This window comes from Erythrolamprus reginae, chromosome Z (assembly GCF_031021105.1).
Source record: "Erythrolamprus reginae isolate rEryReg1 chromosome Z, rEryReg1.hap1, whole genome shotgun sequence".
NCBI classification, from domain to species: Eukaryota; Metazoa; Chordata; class Lepidosauria; order Squamata; family Dipsadidae; genus Erythrolamprus; species Erythrolamprus reginae.
The window spans coordinates 25,511,719-25,538,371 of NC_091963.1; the positions used below are offsets into that span (position 1 = coordinate 25,511,719).

At 39.3% G+C, this 26,653-nt stretch overlaps 2 protein-coding genes across 2 annotated transcripts in view; one reads left to right on the top strand and one right to left on the bottom strand.

Moving 5' to 3' along the window:
• The first annotated feature begins 3,832 nt into the window (after positions 1-3,832).
• CYP51A1 (cytochrome P450 family 51 subfamily A member 1) lies at positions 3,833-21,184 on the top strand. The gene is made up of 10 exons (XM_070728157.1): positions 3,833-4,084; positions 5,643-5,741; positions 6,916-7,092; positions 7,673-7,799; positions 10,437-10,611; positions 11,631-11,750; positions 15,664-15,859; positions 17,365-17,460; positions 17,977-18,145; positions 19,252-21,184. The coding sequence occupies exons 1-10, from the start codon at positions 3,839-3,841 to the stop codon at positions 19,446-19,448; spliced, it is 1,602 nt and encodes a 533-aa protein (XP_070584258.1). The 5' UTR covers positions 3,833-3,838; the 3' UTR covers positions 19,449-21,184.
• A 2,505-nt stretch (positions 21,185-23,689) lies between these two features.
• AKAP9 (A-kinase anchoring protein 9) overlaps positions 23,690-26,653 on the bottom strand; it is a 59,028-nt gene continuing 56,064 nt past the window's right edge. Inside the window, exons 27-29 of the mRNA XM_070728146.1 lie at positions 26,414-26,537; positions 24,913-25,052; positions 23,690-24,302 (exon numbers count right to left, since the gene is read on the bottom strand). Coding sequence (XP_070584247.1) covers positions 24,259-24,302; positions 24,913-25,052; positions 26,414-26,537 — 308 coding nt within the window. The 3' untranslated portion in view covers positions 23,690-24,258. The remainder of the gene's footprint in view (positions 24,303-24,912; positions 25,053-26,413; positions 26,538-26,653) is intronic.

Genomic DNA, 26,653 nt, shown 5'->3' on the forward strand with positions numbered 1-26,653 from the left:
AATACACACATAGCATAGAATTACATACACTTCAGATTCTATAATTGCTTGGACCCGAACATAACTTTTAAGCCGAATGTAAATTTACAGCCCTGTCTCCAAAAATTACAATCCTACCTATGTGATTTGATTTGCATTTACAGCCTGGTATAACGACATTATGATATATGCCTGGATTACGACCAGCACAAAATATTGTAAAATTATCAGATTTTTAAACACCAGATGACCATTAGAGAGCAATATATAATTTCTTCTCTATTTTCGATTTGGCAAACCAGCATTAGATATCACATATTCGGAGTTGGTAAGCCTTTCCTTTCATCATCTAAACATTTAAATATGTTAAAGGGTTAATTATGGTCCAGGAGGGAAGTGTTTTTAATAGGAAAGTGAACACAAGAACAAGGGGACACAATCTGAAGTTAGTTGGGGGAAAGATCAAAAGCAACATGAGAAAATATTATTTTACTGAAAGAGTAGTACATCCTTGGAACAAACTTCCAGCAGACGTGTACAACATTAAATATAACAATATGTACGAAATCCAATAACTATAAAATATGAAAATTTACTAAAACATTTTAAAAGCCCCTGTGTACACTCACACACATTCATCCAATCCAATCATATCTCATATCGTCCGGGGACAGTCTCATCACTCACAGCCCCCTTGCCTGCCGGCAAAGGTAGGTTTTTAAAGCTTTACAAAAGACCAAGAGGGAGGGGGCGGTACGTATCTCTGGAAGGAATTTGTTTTAGAGGGCCGGGGCCGCCACAGAGAAGGCTCTTCCCCTAGGCCCCACCAGGCAACATTGTCTGGCCAACGGGAGCTGGAGAAGGCTGACTCTGTGGGACCTAACTGGCCACTGGGATACATGAGGCAGAAGATGGCCCCAAAGATAATCTGGTCCAAATTTATTTACTTATTTATTAATTGGATTTAAATGGTGCTCCTCTTCGGAGACAGATGCTTCTTGCAGAATATTTGAATATCTAAACTAGGTAAAATCACTCCCTGTATGCTGAAACCCCTGCCTACACCTCTTCCTCCTGCACTGTCATGGAGGACTTCAATCAAGTGGTTGTGACTACTTTTCAATTTTTTTTGAATTCTTCTTGAATCCTTCCAAAGATTCAGCTAGATGCCTAGGTTTCAGAAGTGCTTCAATGTTTGCACAAACACAACATATTTCTGCTATTGAGTGGTCTGTCTTTTCTCAGGTTTCTATGATGGCCTGGAAAGTGTTGTCGACCATTTTCATGATAATTTCTTTAAAAGAAGCAACCTATTTTCTACAACAGTGCAGAAACATATAAGCAGCTATGCCACAGGGTAGAGTAATGCTTAGAGCAGGGAAATCTTTTTGACAAATCTGGAAGGTCTGAAAGTTGTAAGAGCATGGAAAAGAAAATTCTGGATGGTCCAGAAGATGTGTGAGAACACACCCCATTCCTGCATGGCCACTGAAAATCATGTGAGAAGAGGGCATGCTTTCAAGAGTCGCTGTTGGATATTGATGAATGGTGGCATGTCACCCAAATGAATATGGCATATCAGTACCGGTAAGCAAAAATTTGCTTGGCTTATACTCGAGTAAAGTTTTGTTACCTGTACTGTGTACCTGTTTGTTCCACCTGCAGCCCATCACTAGATGAAGTACACAGAAAATTAAGTAAATGATACCCAGACAACTAACTTTATGAAAGAAATCCATTGTACTAAAAACAAGGATGTACCATATATACTCGAGTATAAGCCAAGTTTTGCTATCAGTACTGCATACCTGTTTGTTCCACCTGCAGCCCACCACTAGATGAAGTACACAGAAAATTAAGTAAATGATACCCAGACAACTAATTTTATGCAAGAAATCCATTGTACTAAAAACAAGGATGTAATTTGGAACTTGAAGCCTGGTCTATATATAAAGCAAATATAATTGCACACAGCCGGAGGGGGGGCGCTTTCCTGAGCAAAATAAGTAAACATTAATTTTTTCATTTCATTTTTCATTTGGTTGTGATCAGGAATGTTCAAATTAGTAAACCAATGCAAAAGGTATTCAAAAAATTTGGAACTTGCTGCCTAATCTATATATAAATGAACATAATTGCACACAGCTGGGAAGGGGGCTTTTCTGAGCAAAATAAACAACTAAACATTATTTTTTTCATTTCATTTTTTCATTTGTTTATGATCAGGAATGTTCAAATTACTAAACCAATGCAAAAGGTATTTTTTAAAAAATTAAGTATCAACCTTTTTTAGTCTGGGTCAAATAGACCTGGGAACAGTACAAGTGTAAGGGTTTTTTGCCCAGCAAAAACTAACCCACCCACCCCAAAAAAAAATCATAGAAAGAACCCCTCAAATGATGCAAAGTCATGTAATTTCAAGTTTCAGATATGCAGGGAAATTTTTTACAGGGCCTCAAACTTCACTTCAAGTCATATATGACCGGAACAGAACAGCAGGGTTAGGGAAATTGCAACCTGAACAGATCTAGTTGTTGAATATTATCTACACATAAATCTGTGTGATAGGATAGCTTATTATTTGCGTATTCCAATAATGTTGAACATTTTTGGAAACTAAATTCAAAAATCCAAGAATACACCTATTGAAACATTAAACCTATTAAACATTAACCTATTAAAACATAAAGTTTTGATGAAAAGGATCCCTGTTAGCTATAGATATTTTAAAGTTAATCCACCTAATGCAGCTTCGGGGGGGGGGGGGGAGAAAAATGTAAGGAAAGAAAGGTCCCATTCAAAGAATGTTGTTAACCTGATCCTATGCAGCTTCTGCTCTGGCAATCTCACACTACTCACCAGAGCCTACAAAACTTTTGCCAGACCCATCCTTGAATACAGTTCATCTGTCTGGAACCCATACAACATCTCGGACATCAACACCCTTGAAAATGTCCAAAGATACTTCACCAGAAGAGCCCTTCACTCCTCCACTCCAAACAGAATACCCTATGAAAGCAGACTATCAATCCTGGGCCTAGAAAGCTTAGAACTACGACCCCTAAAACACGATCTAAGTATTGCCCACAAGATCATATGCTGCAATGTTCTACCTGTCAATGACTACTTCAGCTTCAACCGCAACAACACAAGAGCACGCAACAGATTCAAACTTAATATCAACCGCTCCAAACTTGTCTGTAAAAAATATGACTTCAGCAACCGAGTTGTCGAAGCGGGGGAACTCATTACCTGACTCAGTAGTGTCAACCCCTAAACCCCAACATTTTCCCCTTAGACTATCCACGATTGACCTCTCCAGGTTCCTTAGAGGTCAGTAAGGGGCGTGCATAAGTGCACCAGTGTGCCTTCCGTCCCCTGTCCAATTGTGTCTCATCTCATTGATCTTTTCTTCCTTTCAAATATGTTCACCTATATTTTTATATCTTTTCTTCTATCCTTCTCTTTATTTATATTACTACATATCTATTCTCTTCAACGTGTATTATGTATTGGACTAAATAAATAAATAAATAATAAATAACGTCGGATTTCTCTTTAAAGAAATGAGTAGGCAGAGAGAGAGAGATAACTATAATGACAGGTTTGTTTCCACGCCCCCTTCTATCACCACGCCAACCCTTCCTAATCAGCCAGCCTCACCATTGCCCGTAGTGTCTGCAAATACCAAGACAAAATAAAAAATAATAAAAAATAAATGCCATTTGCCAGAAATCTCCTCCTCTTTCCAGCCTCAAGCAATCGCCCAGGCTCGCGCTGCTCCAACACGCCTCAGGCCCTCCCGTGGTCACCCCGTCCTCGCGCGCTCTCCGATTGGCTGCCGCGCGCTCTTCGTCAGATGGGCAGAGATCTGCCCAGCCAGGGCGCGCTCCGACCGAGCGTTTTCGGATTCCGCCTTGTCTTTCCTCCGGCTGAAAGCGCCATGGAGCCGAGCTGGTTCGAAGCGGGTGGCTCTCTGCTGGAAAAGGTGGCGGCCGGCAGCCCACTCTCCCTGCTTTTGGCCGCTTCTGCTTTTGCCCTGAGCTTGGGCTACTTGTTCCAGCTTGGCACTCGCCAGCAGCAGCAACAGTCTGCCAGCGGCCAGGTAAGGAAGGTGATGCTGGATGGATGGCGTCCGCGTCGGCGGTGCAGCTTTTGCTTTGTTTAAAAGTACGGCGGAGTTGGTGTGGGTGGGTTTTGAGTCCCATTCTCCATATAAACCCTTCGGGGCAAGTATTTTGCTGCGACTCGGAGTGCAAATGGGCACCAGAGCAGGTACAGGCGCGACACACGTGTACGCACCCCTTCACACAGTCTCTCTGCCCCTTCACAGGTTGATAATGGGAACTCTCTTTTATTTCCAAAATAAAAAGAGCAACTGTCCCTTGGGGCATTCCTTTGTAGAAGCTTTTGCACCCCCCAATAAAGGCGAGCGCAGGGAGGGACTGCTTAGTTCATTGTGGTGTCTGGCCATGACACATTATCTTGCTCCCATTTGATGCCCTTCAGATGTATTTAGGATTGTGACTTGCAGGATCCTTTGCCAGTGTGGCCAGTGTGCACAGGCAAAGGTGATGAGGCTTTCTTCCCAATGCACAACTTCAGTTTTGTATCATCTTTCAAATTTCATAGATAGTAGGTTCCAAGGGGCGTGCATAAGTGCACTAGAGCAGTGTTTCCCAACCTTGGGAACTTGAAGATATCTGGACTTCAACTCCCAGAATTCCCCAGCCAGCATGCTGGCTGGGGAATTCTGGGAGTTGAAGTCCAGATATCTTCAAGTTCCCAAGGTTGGGAAACACTGCACTAGAGTGCCTTCCGACCCCTCTCCTATTGTCTCTCCTATATCCCATATATCTTCTCTTCTATCGCTATATCTTTCTTCTATTCTCTCATCGATTTATTTTATCCTATACAGTATTCTCTCTTCCATTATTTCTCTAATTCTATTTCCTCGAAGGTGTCCTCTATTACCTTCATTGTGTATTATTGTGTATTGGACTAAATAGATAGATAGATGGATGGATGGATGGATGGATAGACAGACAGACAGACAGCAACTGCAGATCTTAAGAGTATTTTGCTACTCAATCCAAAATAATAATAATAATAATAATAATAATAATAATAATAATAATAATAATAATAATAATAGTTTGTCCTCCTTTTCTATAGTGGAGTATCAGAAGTGAGCATTTTTAGGCCACTGTGTAGTGGTGATCTACCGTGAGCATCTCTGCTTAGCAACCACAAAACTAATTGTGAAGGGACAAGAACAGTAGCATAGGTTCTTGGCTAAAAGTTATGTGCCATAAAGTAAAACACTTACTTGTTATATGGTTAAAACGAACATATTCATTTTAAGCATCATTGGTGTATTCTTGATCTGTTCACCTAGCATTTTCATTTCTAAGTTTCTGGGATCAATTTACATGCAATTGTTTTGTATGCTTGAAGCCTCCTCCAACCAGAGTTTTGTTTGTTAAAAATGTTACCTTACCAGTCATATTCAGCATTTTTTTACTCACTAATAAAGATAGGTAAACAATAGATTCAATAAAAAATTTACATTTCTTGTTTAAAACCAGTCTGGTTAGTTGTTTACTGCTCTCTGTACAGGTATAAAATATCGTTTGTTTCTCTCTCTTTTTTTCCATCTGTAGAAGTATCCACCTTACATTCCATCAAATATCCCTTTTCTGGGACATGCAATTGCCTTTGGAAAAAATCCTATCCAATTTTTAGAAGATGCCTATAAAAAGGTGAGCCTATTCTTTTGCACTGCTAATGTGATAATTCTGCAGTAATACAGTTATTCCAAATATTTAAAGAACAGTATCTGTTTTGGATAACAGGAGGAATTAATGAATCCATAACTAAACAAGGACAGTAGTTCTGTTTGATAAACATAATTGCATATCCAACAAATCTAAGAATATTGATGTTATTGGTTCCAATGTTATATTTAGGGGTGCATGTGAAATCTAGCCAAAACTTACTCTTAAGGCAGGTCAAAGCAAAGTGATAAAATAATATGGATTCAATATGGAGGCAACATATAATTTGAGATGGTACCAACTTTCCTCAATACAAAGGTCAGGTGGCTTTGAAGCCAATATTACAGAAGGAAGCTACTTCTAGGATTCTCTTCTTTATTGAGTTTTTTCATTAAAAATAGAAGTAACTAACCACTTTTACAGCTTTTTCATCAATTTCCAAATATATTTACACTTTAAAATATTTTAAAATATTTCTATTTTTATTTTGACACTTGCTATTATTTGTCCAGATCTATCATTAATGGAGTAAGTTTCCTAATATATTTTCCACATCTATTTCTTACAATTAACTTACATATGAGTCAAATTGTTTTTATAGGAAAAGAAATTAAATTTACAGTTTCTGCATGGATAATCCTCCATTTATAACCACATTTTTAAAAAAATTACTGTGTTTTAACTATTGATACCATTTATTCCGTGCTTCGTAGAATTCTGTATTTTCCTTCTCATATATCTCCATTGTCAATTTGCACATCTTGGAATATTCTAAAATTTTTCTGACAACCATAGATGTAGGGATCATATCAGTTTTCCAACTTAGTGGTAATTATATTATATTGTCACTTACATGCAATCATAGTAGAACCTCTATGAATACTTCTGACCAGGACCAAATCAGGTTCCGACCCCTCTAAAAAAATAACAAAAATCTCCCCTCCATGATCAATTTCCCCTTCTGCACCATTTTTTTCTTTGTAAGTGCCAAACTTCTAAAATTAGCTTCAAGTCACGACCAAATTGGTTTGTGACCAAAGTTATGGAATGAATTATCGTCGTGACCAGAGGTTCTACTCTGTGCTAAAACTGGCATTGTTGTATGCTCTTGTTTTTCTTTGTTTTTCTTATTTTCTAATTGCCCATTTGTCCCTTACAGTATGGACCCATATTTAGCTTCACTATGGTGGGAAAGACCTTCACCTATCTCCTTGGCAGTGATGCAGCTGCTCTCTTGTTCAATAGTAAAAACGAAGAATTGAATGCAGAAGAAGTTTATTCACGGCTAACTACCCCTGTTTTTGGCAAGGGCGTAGCTTATGATGTACCCAATGCGGTATGTGTACCGTTACGTGAATCACTGGTTTAATTAGATTTCAGTATTGAATCATACAAATAGAATATAAAAACTGACATGACAAATTAGGTTTAATTATAAAATAACATTTCTCTTAAAGATGTCTAATTATAAATGTTATTTTGGAAAAAGTCAGTAACAAAGCTGTATTTGTGATGAAAGTATAGCTTTCATCTTCTGAAGGCCTGTTCAAAAGCATGGCTCTTCAGCTGAAGTAATAAGATGTTGGGATGACTTGGGGGGATGAGTAGAAGAGATGCAATTTAGGATTCAATCAAACAGCTCACAACTGCTTAACAGAGAGAAATTTAAGAAGAGCCACCTAATTGTTCAGGTGGTTAAAAATAGTGGAAGGAATTCTGTATCTTCAAACTTGCGAGATTCTGATGATGTATCCTATGGGATACATTATCAGAATCTCGCAAGTTTGAAGAAAGATACACACACACATACACCAATTCTATGAATTGAGATTCTGGTGCTCCAGAACACACAGTTTGAGGAAAGCTAGAATAAGCCAAGTATTTTGCTTTGAACATAATATTCTTTTTATTTTAAGGTATTTTTGGAACAAAAGAAGATGCTAAAAACTGGTCTGAACATAAGTCAATTTAAAAATCATATACCAATAATTGAGAAAGAGACTATAGAATATTTTAAAAGTTGGGGAGAGAAAGGAAAAAGAAGTAAGTATACCATTTGTATGTATGATTGGTTTCTTAAATTGGGTTTTTAAAATCTTAAATATTAGATTTGTTTACATTGTATTATTATTGTTGTTAGCCGCCCCGAGTCTACGGAGAGGGGCGGCATACAAATTTGATTAATAAAATAAATAAATAAATTTGAAAAAAAATACATTTGGACTATAAGATTTAAAGGAAGCCAGATGTGGTATCTTATGTAGAAAATGTATGCCACATTAAAAAAACAACACACCGGTCATAATTGTAATAATGATGCTAATTCCAACCCCAGGAAATTCTAATTGTTTTATTGCTACCTTTCTTGATGAAATTCAATTGAGATCATTGCTGACAGTTCTGTGAATACCAAACTCATGTATAAATTTGAAAATACAAGCAAATAAATGTATTATCTGCTTTCTGATGGCTCTTCATGGCTTATGTGAAGGTTGGTTCTAAAAGCTGTTAGCTTCTGTACTGTTGTATGATTGAGTATGGGCGTGGGCTGGTTTTGGGTTGGTCCTTGGTGTTCCTGATTAGGCAGAATGCAGACTTTGGCTAGTTTGCCTGTGATATTTTAAGTTTCCGTGTACATAACTTATTTTACTGATCTTATCAGAACTAAAGTGCAAGCTTCAGTAGTGATATGCTTTTCTCCATGGCAGTGTTTCCCAACCTTGGCAACTTCAAGATATTTGGACTTCAACTCCCAGAATTCCCTAGCCAGCATTTTCTGGTGTGGGGAATTCTGGGAGTTGAAGTCCAAATATCCTCAACTTGCCAAGGTTGGGAAACACTGCTCCATGGTATCCTTGGGAGAGTCCAGGATGGGTAGTTCTAGTTCTCTGACCATTGAATTTCTGAGAACCACCTCCCCGTCAATGGTCCCCAGTTCTTTAACTCAATCCAAGCTCTAAGGATGCTCTGGAGTTCATACCTGAGTCATTTTAGAGTGGGCTAGGTTATAAGACGAAAAACTCCCTCTTTTCTGATTGCAAATAAACTGACAAGGACTGACTTTGAATTTGAGCATCAGCTTTTCAGCAGTGCTCTCTGTGGTGGTGGATAGAGTGAGGCAACGTCTTCCTTCGTTGAATCCATTGCAAGGGAAGCAGTGACCTCTGAGGTCGGAGCTGGTTAGATAGGCTTCCCCACCACTTCTTTGCTGTTGCCTGTTGCCCTCCGTGGTCCCTTGGCTCTCCGCAGCTGTGGATTGGAGCTTTGAGGGGGCGGTCGGCCATTTTGTCTTCAAAACAGCAAAGAGGAAAAAAGCAGCCACTTTAAACTTCAGCATTTGCCACTTTTGCAGTTTCTTTGATTGCAACAGGATTCTTCTGTCAGCATTGGACAATGGGTGAGTTTGTGGCCATCTTCCTTGATTCCCCTGCCTTGGGCAGATGATTGTTTCAAGGGAGCGGCCATTTTGGTGCAAATTTCTATTCTTCGTTCCAAAGCACTGCTTGCAATTTTAAGATCTGCCGAGCTAAAGCCTTTTTAATGGCAGTGGCAGTTAAAGCACTTTTAATGACAGGGTTTTTTTTTATTTTTAAGCTCCCTTGGCTTCAACCCATTGCTCTCAACTTAAGGATTGCAGCCTGGAGGGGTGGCAGCAAAAATAATAACCAAGGCCAGTGCTCACAAAAAGGCCTCAAGGGTGGATGAAGGGGCCAGCCTGGATAGAGAATTTTTCCGGGCCAAGAAAGGGGCCAAAGAACATAGCCTTTCCTTTCGCCAACAGTCTGAATCTGCTGGCGAGCAACAATCTCCCGAGGCCTCATCGTCTCAGAGACGTCAAGCTGACCCACATATCATCTCGAAAGGGACCTGGTTCTTGATGGTGGCGGGAACAAGCTACCACAGAGAGCTGACTCAGCAGCCCTTTCACGTGCCAAAAGGGGGTGTATGTGCATGCCTAGCATTCATTCCTCCCCCATACATGCACACTCCCCTGCACTTCCCCCTGCGCATGCGCACAACCCCCACCCCACTTCTGTGCATGCGCACAGGCCTCCCTGAAGCCTGGGATGGTGAAAAAATGGGCAAATGGGCAAACCGTAAGTTCGGAACAATGAACTTCTGGTTTGTCTGTTGGGCAATTTTTCACACTTCCCTGAAGGCTCTGAAAGGCAAAATGACTTTCTCCAAGGCTGAAAATCAGCTGGCTAGTGAGCGCATGTGCGCTGGAGCTGACATATGGCAAAGCCTCAAGTGCCCTCCGATATGGCACACGTGACATAAGTTCGCCATCACTGAACCTATCATAACATTGCTTCAGCTTTGTTTCAAATTGGGGGCCGCTGACAGGAAGGCGGTCCTCAGAAATTCAATTCCGTCATAGAACTAGAGGACAAGAGCTACTTATCCTGGACACTCCCTCAGATTGCCATGAGAAAGAGTATATCAGGGGGAAATATTCTTTGACAAAGAGGGATGGAAAAGAAAAAGTCAACGTATCCCTTCTCTCCCCATTCTCTGTTCCAGGACATCTTTCATCTTTTATCTCAAAATATCTACCAAGAAATCATCGTAAAAATTTAAATTGATCTTCTTGTGTTCATCTTATTAACTTTTGTAATTTTAAAAGTGAACTGGAAATAGTAACCCTGGTTTTTTTCAAATCCTTTTTGAATTTCACAGATTTATTTGAAGCACTTTCCGAACTAATCATTTTGACCGCAAGCCACTGTTTACATGGGAAGGAAATAAGAAGCATTCTTAATGAGAAAGTAGCACAGCTCTATGCCGATTTGGATGGGGGATTTACTCATGCTGCATGGCTCTTACCAGGGTGGCTGCCTTTGCCCAGCTTCAGGTATTGTAACATTACGATTGTTGGATTTCTATGTTATTTATGGTTATAAGTGATGTTCTTCACTTCATGCAGCAGAGACTCTTCATAGCAGAACAGTGATACTATGTAAATTGGGGTACAGATACAATGACTCCAATATAAAACTTATGCTTTTATTTCTTCTTTTCTCATTGAGCTGGTTTCATATTTACACAAATAAATAACTTGATAATATAGCTATATTTCTCTATACATCTGTTCTCTATGATGCAGATTCACCAACAGTTAGCATATGAATCCCCAAGAATTCTATCTTCCAACTGCCAAAAACTTATTTACACAACAGTCTGCAAATTAGTTCTCTCTCAACATTCCATCCCTTTTTTCCATGCTATATGCTAACAATGATCACCAAAAAATAGTATTAATCAAATATAATGAATGATATATGGGAATGGTGTTGAAGACAGAAGGAACAACTGTAGCTTACTCAGTGGTATGATAAATGAAATTTGATGATTAACCCTTTCTCCGTGGCTAGACAGGTTTTGTTGCAGTCAGAGTTTGTTGGTGTTCGTATTGTTTTCCCTAATAAAAGGATTTTATTAAGGATATGTCTTGCTGACCAGTAATACATAATACTTAGAGTGACTGATCCAGCCAGCTTTGATACCTAAGAAAGGACTGGAACTCAGTCTCCTGATTTCTAGGCCAACACCTTAACCATATCACCAAACCAATTCTCAAAAAACTGATTGGTTTTATTTGGTCTGCTTATGTTTATGGTAAGTTACAGAGTGCAAATAACTTCAAACACTAAAATGAAATGTAATAGGCCAGTTATTCAAATGCAAAAGAAAAACAATTCTGGACCAAGTTGGGAATTACAGACCGGAAAATGGATGTAATTCCCAAGTTTTTAGCAATGCATTACAATAGCCCTTTTTAAAATTTGACATATCTTTTACCAAAAAAAGAATTTGGGGACAATTAAATGTTCAAAAATATCTGTAATATCCTTCACTTGTTTTTAATTTCAGATGCAGAGATAGAGCCCATCTTAAACTAAAATCTATTTTCGATGAAGTCATTCAGAAACGAAGACAGTCTTCTACGAGAGAGGATGACATGCTGCAAACACTCTTGGATGTTACTTACAAGTATGTGAAATTGTTATAAGACCTGGATAAGGATTACCATAATGCTAAGAGTATAAAAACTGAACTGGGTAAAAATTTGTATGATGGATCAGAAATCAGGATAAGATTCAAAACTTTAATTTGGGTCCCACACATATTAAATTGTGACCACCTGTCCCATCAAGTATAGCAATATATACTGTATTTTTGGGAGTATAAGACGCATTGGTAGAGCAGCCAAACATATAGAAACTTTAGAAAAAGCAATTTGATAAGAGGTTTTTTTAAAGAATTATGGAAAAAAGTATTCTGAACCAAATGGTTTAGTAATACATTATTTAATAAAAAGCCAGTGTAGCAGAATATGTTTTACAAACATGTATACTTTTTACAACCATGTACACTTTTTACAAACTTCAAACTTGACAGCTTTAAGACTGGTGGACTTCAGCTTCCAGAATTCATCCTCCAGTCATGCTAGCTCAGGAATGGGAGTTGAAGTCCACAAGTCTAAATTTGCAAGACCCTTCCACCCCAATCCCTAACCCTAAAACTTGCCAGCTTTAAGACTAGCGGACTTCAACTCCCAGAATTCCTCCTCCAGTCATGCTAGATCAGGTAATTCAAAGACATAAACAGCCTCATTTTTGCAAAAAATTGGTCATTTTTCAACCATTTATTCACAAAAATTAGGTAGATAAAAATTCTGGGAAGTTTGCAGAAAACTCCTGGGTGCTGGGGATGTCAAAAATGCACATTTTTCACAAAAATTGAGGCATTGTTGCTTTTCCCCAGCACCCAGAAGTTTTCTGCAGGCTCCCCAGACCCTCTGTCCAAAAATGGGATGCGGGGTTGGGGCTTCAGGACAGCAAAAATGACTGCACTCGGTGTATAAGACACACCAACATTTCCACCCTATTTTTGGGGTGTGTGTGTGTGAAGGTGTGTCTTATTCTCCGAAAAATATGGTAATAATCCAGATTTTAAAACTATACTGCTATCACCTTTCATCACTAGCATATTGTCTAAGTCTGATGGAAGTTGAATTTAATTTCTAGAGAATCACACATTGCCCATCCCTGCCATAAAGTACAGTGGTACCTCATCATACGAACTTAATTAGTTCCAGGAGGAGGTTCGTAAGATGAAAAGTTTGTAAGATGAAACAATGTTTCCCATAGGAATCAATGTAAAAGCAAATAACGCGTGCAAATCCTTCAGCAAAATCCCAAACTTTAGAAGGGAGGTGAACAGAGGGCAGGGAGGACCAGCTAAAGGGGGCGGGTGGAAGAAGCAAGGCTAGGCTAAAGGGTGAGTGGGAAGGAAGAAAGGCAAGGCGGCGCCCCTCCCTTTTCTTTCTTCAAAAGACACCGTTTCAGTGCCTTTGCAAGCCAGTTCTCTGCAAAAAATTTCCTCCCCCAAGCTGCCCCTCCCTCCTCCCTTTTCTTTCTTAAAAAGACACCCTTTCAGTTCCTTTGCAAGCACATTGTTCTCTGCAAAAAAATTCCTCCCCCAAGCTGCCCCTCCCTCCTCCCTTTTCTTTCTTAAAAAGACACCCTTTCAGTTCCTTTGCAAGCACATTGTTCTCTGCAAAAAATTTCCTCCCCCAAGCTGCCCCTCCCTCCTCCTTTTTCTTTCTTAAAAGACACCCTTTCAGTGCCTTTGCAAGCACGTTGTTCTCTACAAAATGTTTTCTACTCCAAGCAGCCCCTCCCTTTTCTTTCTTCAAAAAAAGGGGGGGGGGGGAAGAAACCCCTTCATCCCAGCAGCAGCTGCTTGGGTTCGTAAGGTGAAAATAGTTCGGAAGAAGAGGCAAAAAAATCTTAAACACCGGGTTCGTATCTTGAAAAGTTCGTTAGAAAAGGCGTTCGTAAGATGAGGTACCACTGTATTTGATAAATTGAGTAGCTACTTCTTGCCAGGAATCAAACTTCTATAAACGCCAAACTTTGATCCAGGCTAAAAAAATTTGAAAAGATTTTCCGTATAAACAGCAGCATTAAGAAGCTTTATTTTAAAATGATATTTAAATAAATCAATGTCTACAAACCTTGTTAAGACATTTAGAAAGAAGACTGTTTTGTCTTATTACTCTGATTACTCTTATAATCTCCAATTTTTAAAATTTGTATAAATTTGAATTCAGTATAACAATGGCAAGACTTAAATATTTTAAATAACACTGATATACCGTATTTTTCGCTCTATAAGACGCACCTGCTGATAAGACGCACCTAGATTTTAGAGGAGGAAAATAGAAAAAAAATATTTTGAGCCAAAAAGGGGAGAGTAAGAGAGGAAGGAGTGAAAGAAGGGAATGAGGGAGGAAAGAAGGGAGGAAGGAAAAGGAAAGCAAGAAATGGAGGGAGGAAAGGAAGGAAAGAAAGAAAGAAAGAAAGGGGGAAGGGACAGGAACAGAGGAAGGAAGCAAGGAAACTTATGAAAGGGGAGAGTAAGAGAGGAAGGACTGAAGGGAGGGAGGGAGGGAAGAAGGTAGGAAGGAGAAAGAAAAGAAGAAATAGAGGAAGGGAAGGTAAAAGAGAGAAAGAAAAAGAGCAAGAAAGAAAGAAAGAGAAAGAAAGAAAATGAAAGAGAAATAAAAATAGAGAGGGGGAATGAAAGAAATGGAAGGAGGGAAGGAAGGAGAGAAAGCAAGAGAAAGAAAGAAAGCAAGAGAAAGAAAAAAGAATGAAAGAGCAAGAGAGCAAGAGAGAAAAAGAAAGAAAGAGAGAAAGAAAGAAAGAAAGAAAGAAAGAAAGAAAGGCAACTTCAAAGAAAGGCTCACTGAGCATCTCTCACTCTCTCTCTCTTTCTATCCCTCTTTCTTTCTTTCTTTCTCTTCCTTTTTCTCTCTCCTCTTCCTTTATTTCCTCTCTCTCCCTCCCTCTCTCTTTCTCTCCCCCCTCTCTCCCCTTCCCCTCTCTCTTTCTCTCTCTCCCTCTCTTGCTATCTCTCCCCCCTCTCCCTCTCTCTTTCTCTCTCCCCTCTCCCCCTTTCCCTCTCTCTTTCTCTCTCTCCCTCTCTTTCTCTCTCTCCCCCCTCTCCCACTCTCTTTCTCCCTCCCCCTCTCTTTCTCTCTCTCCCCCTCTCTCTTTCTCTCTCCCCCTCTTTCTCTCTCTTCTTCTCACTTTCTCTCTCTTGTTTTCTTTCTGTCCCTTTCTGTCCCGGGCTCTCAGCAAGGGGGTTGCAGGAGAGGCGGGGCCGGCGAAGGTGATATTCAATGTCGGGGGCGCTCGGGCGGTTGCGCGCGCTCCCTATCTCCCTGCTAGCCCACTCGGAATATTCAAAATAAGAAAAACCTTCGCCGGCAAAGGCTTTTCTTATTTTGAATATTCCGAGTGGGCTAGCAGGGAGATAGGGAGCGCGCGCAACCGCCCGTGCGCCCCCGACATCGAAGACCTCCGCTGAGAAAAACCTTTGCCGGCATTTCCTCTCGGCGTCAAGGAGGCGCAGCGGCGGGCGGAGAGAGGGAAGGGGGGGCAGCGGCATCCCTCCTGGCCTTGGCGGGCCGCCCTCCCCTCCCCACCTCCTGCAAATGCGGCGGGCGGTGGGGGAGAGCGAGGAGCCGGTTCTGGCGGGCGCGGGGCTTGGCTGGCTGGCTGGCGGGGGGAGCGCCGCTGGTGGTGCGGAGGGAGACCCTCCTCCGGGAGGGAGGGGGCCAGGCAGCAGCTAGCCAGCCAGCCGGCGGGATGGCGCTTCCGAGTTCGCAGCCTCCCCCCCCCCCCGGTCCCTGCCTGCATCTTCGCTCCATAAGACGGGGCTGATTTTTCTTCCTACTTTGTGAGGAAAAAAACTGCGTCTTATGGAGCGAAAAATACGGTATATGCTGAAATTCTATGTTGTAAAATATTGTAAAGTTTGGTCTAGAGAATTGTCAAAACAGTTGGGGATTGTCCTTCTCATTTTGGTGTGTTATTTATGTTTTGAAATTCAGAGATGGACGACCACTAACAAATGATGAAATTTCTGGGATGCTTATTGGATTGCTCTTAGCAGGCCAGCATACATCTTCAACCACTAGCACTTGGCTTGGCTTCTTTTTGGCTAGGGATAAATCATTACAGGAACAGTGTTATGAGGAACAAAAAAATGTGTGTGGAGAAGATTTATCACCATTGACCTATGATCAGGTTTGTAGGCTTGTCAATCCTTTTTAATTTACCAATATAGCTTTTAAATGTATATGTGGAATCTGATACAATTAGTGAGATAATATATTATTCTAAACCTGAAACAGAGGCTTGAGAGAAAAATGCATTAAATGAAAATATCCTGTATGGCAGTTTCTAAAAGTATTTTTTGTCTGCAGGTGATCATTTATACTCCTTCCTTCCTTCTTTCCTTCCTGTCTAGATTTTGCAGTGACTATTATCTACAAAGTACAGTGATACCTCGTCTTACAAACGCCTCATCATACAAACTTTTCGAGATACAAATCTGGGGTTTAAGATTTTTTTGCCTCTTCTTACAAACTATTTTCACCTTACAAACCCACCGCCGCCTCTGGGATGCCAGTGAAGCACCCGTTTTTGTGCTGCTGGGATTCTCCTGAGGCTCCCCTCTATGGGAAACCCCACTTCCAGACTTCCGTGTTTTTGTGATGCTGCAGAGGAATCCCAGCAGCGCAAAAACAGGTGCTTCGCTGGCAACGGAAGTTCGAAGGTGGGGTTTCCCATGGGGGGGAGCCTTAGGGGAATCCCAGCAGCGGAAAAATGGGCGCTTCGGCTGGCAAAAGGGGTGAATTTTGGGCTTGCACGCATTAATCACTTTTCCATTGATTCCTATGGAAAACATTGTTTCATCTTACAAACTTTTCACCTTAAGAACCTCGTCCCGGAACCAATTAAGTTTGTAAGACAAGGTATCACTGTACAGTGGTACCTCTTCTTATCAATTTAATTCATTCTGTGACCAGGTTCTTTTGTAAGAAGAAGCCCATATGAATCAATGTAAAAGCAAATAATGTGTGCGATTGGGGAAACTACAGGGAGAGTCAAGGGCCTGTTTCCTCCCAGGAGATTCCTAGAGAGGCCCCACAGAGGCTTCTCACTGCCTTTTCCGGTTACAGTTCCGGAGGCTTGGGTTTGTAAGTGGAAAATGGTTCTTGAGAAGAGGCAAAAAAAAATTGAACACCTGGTTCCTATATAGAAAAGTTCGTAAGTAGAGGCGTTCTTAGGTAGAGGTACCACTGTATGTGTATCTAGTTTTGTATATTACTATCTATACTAAAAACTCATTTCTATTTCTTTGCTTGGGAGTAAATTCTTCTAAATCGGTGGTTCCCAATGTGTGGCCCACAGGGGGGCAATTGGAACCTTGTTTAAACCAAGTTATTGGCCTTTTAGGCTTACTCTGCATGGAGTTAATTTTTGAATAATAAGAATTATATGTCATGGAGGGAAGGCATTGGGATTTTAGAGATGCTTAGGTGGGGCATGGCCCAAAAAAGGTTAGGGACGACTGTTCTAAATGCAATTTTAAGTCATAAGTGGGATTCATTTTTGTATCAAAGCTCTTTTGTTTATTAAAGATTTGTAATATTAACTACACATACATGAAATTATAGATTATAATTATATACCATTTAAAAACCATTCTAAAAATAAAAAATTGTAAATAAATTCTTTTTTTTTAGCTTAAGGATTTAAATTTATTGGATCGTTGCTTGAAAGAAACATTAAGACTTAGACCACCTATAATGACCATGATGAGGATGGCTAAAACTCCCCAAGTAAGAAATTTGGTTTATATTGAATATATATCAGTGTAAAAACAAACACCTAATGTTGATCATCAATAATAATAATAATAATAATAATAATAATAATAATAATAATAATAATAATTATTATTATTATTTATTAGATTTGTATGCCGCCCCTCTCCAGAGATAAACCTTGCTTGTAGATGTTGCAATACCAACTAGGTTATCAATGTAAAAGTTTTATAAAGTTGTTTCCTTTTCAACAATTGGTGGGGTGCATTTCTCTTTGACACCTTGATTAGGCTGTTGATAGTTCTGTTTGATAGTTTATCTAGTCTTAATCCCAGTTTATCTGAATATTGGTTACTGGAGAAGATGTTTTCTGATTTTTTGTTTCCTTAGTTTTTTTATTGTATCTTTGGAATTGTGTATAAATGTAGGTTATCTCTATGTGTCTATTGAAAGTTTTTCTGAATCCCAACTCCTAATGTATCTTCTTAGTAATTTAGGCATCAATAAGCTTTTATATTATTTTGTCTTTAGACTATTGCTGGTTATACAATTCCTCCTGGTCATCAGATTTGTGTATCTCCTACTATTAATCACACACTTAAAGACTGTTGGGTGGAAAATTTAGAGTTCAAACCCGAACGCTACCTTCAAGATAATCCTGCAGCTGTAGAAAAGTTTGCATTTGTGCCATTTGGTGCTGGTATGTTTACTTCCTACATCCCTATATTTAAAATTTCTAATTTTATTGCAAACAATGTTTGCTTGCAATATATCTTTGGAGCTCTCTAGAATTATTGTACAGTGTTCCCTCGATTTTCGCAGGTTTGAACTTCGTGAATAACCTATACCATGGTTTTTCAAAAAATATTAATTAAAAAATACTTCACGGGTTTTTTCCTATAGCACGGTTTTTCCCACCCAATGACATCATATGTCATCGCCAAACTAATATTTTTTGCAAATAAATAACAAAAAAATAATTATTGTTAATAATTATATTTATAAATATCAGGATCACTAAGTGTCTTATTCAATGGTGAGTACCAGTAATAATGGTGAGTAAGTGGTTGATAAGGGAATGGGAAATGGCAATTTAGGGGTTTAAAGTGTTAAGGGAAGGCTTGTGATACTGTCCATAGCCCAAAATTGTGTACTTCGCGGAAATTCGACTTTCGCGGGCGGTCTCGGAACGCATCCCCCACGGAAATCGAGGGAACACTGTATATGATAATTCTTATACAAGTATAAGATGCACTTCTTCCTAAAAGAGGCTTAAAATTCAGGTGCGTCTTATACTCTGAATGTAGTTTTTTCAAAGCTATTTTTTTCCAGCCCTAACTAGGTGCTAATGATCTTCCTAGCTCTTACCTGTTACTGTCTGCAAAGAATGTTTTCCAAGCCCTAAATCTTTGCAGTTTTTTTTTCATTGCTCTAACTTGCTGGGAATACATTTCTTTCCAGCCCTAACCAGGTGCTAATTATGTTGCCAGCTCTTCAAACCAAATGTCTTGCTTAGCAACAGAAAATTTTGGGCTCAATTGTGTTCATAAATTGAGGACTAACTGGTTGGAAAATGAATCTATGCTGATGTACCTGTCTCTCTATACATGGATGTCATACACTTTTTCTAGAATCCTTGTGAAACAGAAGCACCATCTTTTTTTCGTACATTGTTCCTTTAAAGATCATTAGTGATGAGAGAGGATGTGAATAATTTTTTTGTATGTTTAGAATTCTATGTTGTTTTTAAAGTAGACTAAATAAAATGGAAACATTTTTTTAAAAATGTGCTTTTTTTCTTTTTAGGTCGTCATCGCTGCATTGGAGAGAACTTTGCATATATTCAGATTAAGACAATTTGGTCAACACTTCTGCGTTTATATGAATTTGATTTGGTGAATGGATACTTTCCTGCCATAAATTATACAACTATGATTCACACCCCTACTAATCCAATAATTATATATAAAAGGAGATCACCAAATGACACACATACATTGTAGAGAAGCTTTTCTAGCACAGCTAAAGTTGATGGTTGCCTGTAATTTGTAAAGAAAAAATGAAATTTTGTGTAACAGTTTGCCATTTTTTTATGTTTCAGTAACTTGAATGTATTTGAGCCAATTTTTCTTTTTAAGTGAAAACTCTAACTAAACATGATTTGGAAAGCTCAAAGATAACATTGATGAAGAGAGACTGGTTCATAAGGGACACAAGATGCCATAATTTAAACATGAGGAAGGAAAACCATAATGCTATCAATGAATTTTTAGAAATACAAAATCAATTTCAGGTTGCTATAGCTTTGTAGATATTGGCATAGTAAATTAACTGACTCTTATGACTAACAAGATCCATTCCTGGAAAACAGCTATAATAGGAAAGCAGCTATTAACTTGCTTACCAGAAGTGACTATTTCTTCTAAAATAAAATTTGATTAAAAGCAGTTTAAAATCATTGAGGAAAATAAAATCTTATTCCCTTCATCTTAATGACTATGCTGCCTGTGATGCCTGATGCCAAATAAGTTACTATGACAGGCTCAAATTTAATCCTGATAAGACCAAGTGGCTGTGGGCATGACCTCTGAAAGATTACATTGACTATCCATCTTTGGTTCGGGTGGGAGAAATTACCCCCTCCCCTCAGAACGGGTTTGCAATTTGGGTGTCGTCCTAGGCTCACAGCTAGGATTATATCAACATCTGACAGCTGTGGCTAGGGGGACTTTTGCACAGGTTCAAATGGGGCACCAATTGTGACCATACCTGAATCAGGAATCCCTTCTCATGGTCACTCATGCCCTTATCACCTCACAGTTAGATTATTGCAATGCACTCTACATGGGGCTACCCTTGAATAGCATTCGGAAATTGCAGCTGGTCCAGAACGCACCTGTGCGAAATGTTGTGGGTACACCTAGGTACACCCACACTATACTAATATTTCATGGGCTGCACTCGCTCCCAGTTGGTCTCCAGGCATAATTCAAGATGTTGGTCATTAACTTTAAATCCTTACATGGGTTAGGACCAGGCTATTTTCGAAACTACCTCCTACCGCATAGCTCCCAATGACCGATAAGGGCCCATAGGGTTGGTTTTCTCTGGCGGGCCTGTGGGGGATGGCCTTCTCTGTGGTGGCTCCTGATGTTTGGAACCAGCTACTTCTGTGATCTGGACTACCCCCATCCTACAGACATGGTTTTTCTGGCAGGCCTGGAGGCACACCATTAGGATCCTGCCACTAGAGACATGCATGGTTTTTTTAAACTGTTTAAATTGTTGATTTAGAATTGCTTTGAATTGTTTTTAGTGGTTTTATATTGCATTATTGTATTTGGCTATGAGCCGCCCAGAGTCCTCCAGGAGTTGGGTAGCATATAAGTACTGTATAAACAAACAAGCAGGTCTCTTCCAAGTACAATATGAAATATTTGTATTGCAGTATAGCAACTCTCTAAGAAGCAAACAGAAATAAAATCTGCAGAATTTAAAAAATAATTTGTTAAAGTGATGACATATTAGTAGCTCTTTTGCAGAAACGGAGCGTTGATATTATCTGATATGCCTCTTCTCAGAATAGTGGATATAGCATCCAGAAATGGGTTTAAAATTGTTTTAAAATTGTTTTGTTAGAGGTTTTAATATTACACTTGTTTGTTTTGTTTTTTTGGTTGTGAGAGAGTTGGGCGGCATACAAATTGAATAAATAATTAATAAAATATTAATAACTCCATCTGCTCTCTTATTGGACTGAATCTGTCTAAGCTGTTCTGGTCCTGCCCGTGTTGCTATACTTGACAGCATTTGACAAAGAAGCGGAACGAAAAACTCCCTTGTGCCGTGGTCAGTTAAAAATACATTTGTCCTGCTGAACTGAAGCCAACAGTCTCCGTTGACTCTACTGGGCAGGATTGGATGTTATATCCACCATTCTGAGTGAACAAAGACTAGTGCCCCTTCTCCCTCTTGATGGATATAGCATTCTGGAAAGGGACATACCAAGGTTGGCTATTCAAACGAGCAGTGCTACTGGTTGCAAGGACTATTGCTGAGTCTAGGTCTGAATAACCTGCCGCAGCACTCTCCTACCAAATGAAGCCCTGGCCGAAGTGAAAACATTAACCTTATAATGACGGAGACAACCAAGTCACAACTTGACAAACGTCTTCAAGAGATGCTTGTGCTCATGCAGCTGAGGTTGCACTCATTGACAGCAGTGATTCGTGACACCAGCTGCGAGTGAAGTTCATATGCCCCAGCTATGGTCAAGCATATCAGCCTATCATGGACAGTGTCACCTTATGGCTATTGATGATGGCTGAAATGATATAAAAAGAGATTCAGACTTGCAGAACGCTTGAGTCCTATTTAGATACATAATGCTTGTTGCACGAGTTTGTGTCAGCGTTTTTCGGAAGGGTGGACTAGCTGAGGACAAAAATTTGGAAGGATAATTTCCTGCATTCGATGGAACCATGTATTCACTTTAAGCAGAAAAACCGAGTCCAATTGTAGGAACACCTTGTCCTATGAAACACATACATATCAGTTCTGACCGACAAGACAGCTAGCTTGGACACCCTCCTGGCTGATGTAATGGCCACCAAAGATGTCACCTTACAAGCTGGAAACTTGAAGTGGTTTGTATGAAGGACCCACCAGGGAATCCAGGATCTTTGGGAGATCACAGGTTAGATATTGATGTATGACCGGAAGAGCAATGTTAGAAGTGCCCCATAGAAAACTGCAAATATTTGGATTTAAAGTTAAGGATTCTTTTCTGCCACAAGACAAAACTCACAGCAATGTCGCCACCTGTCACCATAAGGTATTAGGGCTAAGTCCCCAGTCCAAACTATCCTGAAGAAATTAGAGGACATTGGTAACTAAAGTGGGAACACCTTATCCCACTTATGTCCACCTTATCACATCACCTGCAAAAGGTCCTCCAAGTGGTACCAAAAATGTGGCTAGTGGATGGTCTCTGTGATGCCTATATGGTGCTGTTGACTCTGGAAGATAGATTGTCTTGTCTCCGTGATCCACTGAAGCACCAGGTGGTCAGTTTGAGCCACTGAGTTTGGGTGGACCCCTAGCTGAGGGATATTTTGCTCTGATGGAATGTCCAGGGCAGAAACACTGATAGGCATAGTAGATCGGCAAATCATGGTCTGCGATCCTGGTCATGGAAGGATCTTTCTGTAATCCTTGGGCTCTGTTAATAACGACTCCAAACAATCCCCAAACAAGCGATCTCCAGCAAAAGTAGCAGTTACTAACTGCCATTTGTGAGTTTTTAAGCCAGAGCACCCACTATACTGCTACCAATGCTCCCATGGACTTCGAAGCAAACTGGGCCACATTTAAAGTATCCACTGTAGCAATTAATTTATGAATGTCCTGCTTTAGATGAGTGTCAGCAGGCTCCTCTCCTGGATTTGACAAAGCCAGATGAGATGTTCGGGAGAAAAAGGACACCATAGTGAAGGTGAGAATCGCCCATGCAGCTGCTTGATGAGCCTGTTTTAGTGACTGTTTGGAGTGACAATCCTCTGGATGCAAAGTCTCTGCTAGATCACCAACCAACCAACCAACCAACCAACCAACCAACCAACCAACCAACCAATCAATCCCTGGGTGTTTTGGAAGGCACCACACAATTTAGTAGGAAGTTGAAAAAGAGTGGCAATCTTCAGTTTCAAACAAAGCCTTGAAAATGGCTCTTGGGACTTCCAAAATGACCATAACTGCTGACTATGTGAGCCGCACTGAGATCACAGTTCCGACAACCCAGGTGGCTGTCAGGAAGAACTGAAGACTTTGGATGTTATCAGCTGATCAGGGGAAGACAGTCAATTTCCAGTCAGTTTGAGTGATGACAATGCCATACGCTTTGAACGGCTCCCCTCAAAAGGCAACAATGTTAAACTGCCTGATGCAGCCGAAGCTCAAGTCTCACAATAGATCTCAATGCAACTGAGAGGTTGCTGCCTCCCTAGGATAAGCAATGAAATAATACACTCATGTACACTCAGATAATTCTAACAAAATTTGCACAGTAGAAATAGCAACCAGGAATTACTCAATTCTAAAGGAGGAATGGTTGCCACAAACATCCTTGCTGAGCAACTGAGTGAAAAAGCTGTCAAGAATAGTAACAAGGATGGTGCCTGAACAACTTAGAAGTTGAGTTTTTGCTGTGAAAGTCTGATAAATGTAGATGTCAATACAAGTAAGCTTTTTCATTATTTTTAATCATTTTAATTATTTAAAAACAGTTTCAGATACATATTAAAATGATGCAATCATCTTTATATCAGCACTTTGATAAAATAACCATAAAATCGCAGAGTTCTACCTGTACAAAAATAGGTCTCTAAGAAGTGATATTTCTCTCTGCGATGCCAGTAGCAAATAGAATAAAATTGTGAAAAGTCCTTCACTTAGACCTTATTGTGGGATGGGGGAGGGGGGGGCAGGATTGTGCTCCTATGCATTCAGAAATCTCAATACTTAAGGTTTCACCCTCTTACCCATTTGATAAATACACACTTCAATAATTTAAGTGTTTAAATTAGCATTCCACAAATATACATGAGATTTAGTAATCAGGCTCAAACAACCACAAAAAAGTGCCTATATACATAACTTCTAATCTTTGTGTGATGCCAGCAAGGTGAGCTGCATACAATTGTTGAACTGTGTTTATGTTGGTCCCACAACATTGTACAAAAGCACAGCAGCAGGATAATTTGCAGAAGGCATTTCATTTGATGTTGCTATTGGTGGCAAAAAATATTTCAAAGATTATCTTCGGAGAGCAGAATGCAGCTGAGTTTGTGAAGCAGATGCTGTGGGGCAGAAAGAAATAGACTCAGAATCTTAAGAGACCTTGTACAATCAATATAGTAACGACTGAAAGCACCAATACATGGCTGCTCAGCTTATGACCGCAAGTCATAAGTCTTCAGAGAGGGGCGGCATACAAATCTAAGAAATTATTATTATTATTATTATTCATTTAGCTAACATTCTTTTGCTAAATAAACAGTTATTAAGTGAGGTTTTCCCTATTTTTATGATCTTTCTTGCCACAGTTGTTAAGTGAATTACTGCAGTTGTTAAAATTAGTAACTATTGTTAAATGAATCTGCCTTCTCCATTGACTTTGCTTGCAAGAAGGTCTCAAAAGGTACTCAGAGGACCCTGGATGTTGCACCTGTCATAAATATGAGCTAGTTGCTAAACAGCCAAATTTTCATCAGGTAATCTGCAATGGCTGTAAATGTGAAAAACTGTCATATGACATTTTTCAGGGCCGTTGTAACTTTGAACAGTCACTAAATAAACTAAGTTGAAGACTACATAGAGTAGAAATTATTCATTCATTCATTCATTCATTCATTCATTCGTCTGAATACCAGATAAGGAAACAGTAACTAAAGGAACAGTAATATCTACCTGGCTGTACATTGCCAAGTCGTCTCTGTAGGGACTCCAGGCGATTAATATAATCTGTTAAAGCTCTATCAGGATCATAATTCTGAAGCTGATTACATGCAGGGGAAACTGGGCTGAAATCAGTATTGTTGCCCTGATACCTTAGAAAAGAGAAACAAATCTTGAGTTATTGCTGTGAAAGACTGATAAGTGAAGATGTCAAAAACCCCTCAAATCTTTAGGGAAAAAAAAATCTGCAAAATAGCTGGCAGTTTATGAATTACTAAAAATAATCACGTTTCCTAGATATTAGAAAAATAAATATATTATGTATGGTATTGCCCTGAAGAAAGACAATCTTTCAATTTAAACTTGCCAGGTATTTTTCCTGTCCATTAACTTTAAACAAATCCTTACTTGGCCTCATTGATATGTATCTTTAAAAAAGCATTGCAATTAAAGATTCAACAAAGGAAATAGAGGCAGGTTACATTGAAAAGTACTGTAGTCCACAATTATTTCAACTGCACTTTGAAGTTCTTGCTGTTGACTAATCAGTTTTTCAACTGATAAATACACTAATAAGATAAAGCTTTCCCTGACAATTGTGACCAACTCTAGGAACTGATGCTCACTTCCATTATTTGGTGTATTTTGGTAGTAATCTCACCAGGATGGTTATATGCCAAAGGTGCATAGAATGTTGTTAATTTCCCATCGAATTTAGTATCTATTAATCTATTTGCATTTACATGCTTTCCAACGGCTAAGTGGGCAGGAGCCAGGGCAGATAATGGGAGCTCATTCCAGTATGTGGAGCTTGGGTCTTGAACCTAAGCTGTCAGCTTTCCAGCTGATAAGCTTAGGTCTTTAACCAGTGAGCCATCACATCCATAAAATACACTAGCTTATAAAATAGCATTTCCACAGTTCAGTAATATTCACTAAATATATTTTGTCAAGACAGTATTATTTCCAAAAGTTTCCAGTATTTAAAAATACTGCAGATAACTAATACATCTTATGAAAATACTTTCCTACAAAACAAAGAGTTGTGCTGATTTAGTTTTGATTGCTGCTCCTTTTGCTGAGTTATATATATTTCTATGAAGAATTTCCCAATCTTCATAAACTACTTTTAGTAACGCAAAATAAGATAATGTTGGAGAACCTGTTAGCATACAGGAATTCTACCATAAATCAAATACGGTAGAATATCTGGTCCAATTCAGCACAGGCCTGAGATGTACATAAATGATATATAATGGAACACAACAGTTTCATAATATACTTGGGGAAAAGAATATATTTTCCCTGTTCAGGTTTCAAACATTACTTTGCAAACCAATAAAAACTATAAGCTGAGTTGGAAAGATTCATATTAAAATATTTCTAGCATTCAATTTCCAGAGTCACCAAGCATGTGCTTTTGGAGAGCTAATAAATTGCTATGTCAACAGCATTTTATGGTCTAGCAACCTGGTATTTGAAATGTAGGCAATGAGCATAGATCAATATTTACCTATGCTGATAAGAAAAAGGAGATCTGATAGAGTCCAGTTCCGACCTGGATCTATAAGAAGTAGCTCTATGTTCTCCACAAAGTTCCAGACTACCAGAAAATGAATCGGATGGTAACTCGCTACCTACACAAGAAACAAAAATAACCTTATTTTAGAACTCAAGCAGCTTTGTTTAATATTTGGAAGGCGGAGACTGTTTTTGTTAAGAACCTGTACATATTTTGACAAATTCTCAATTT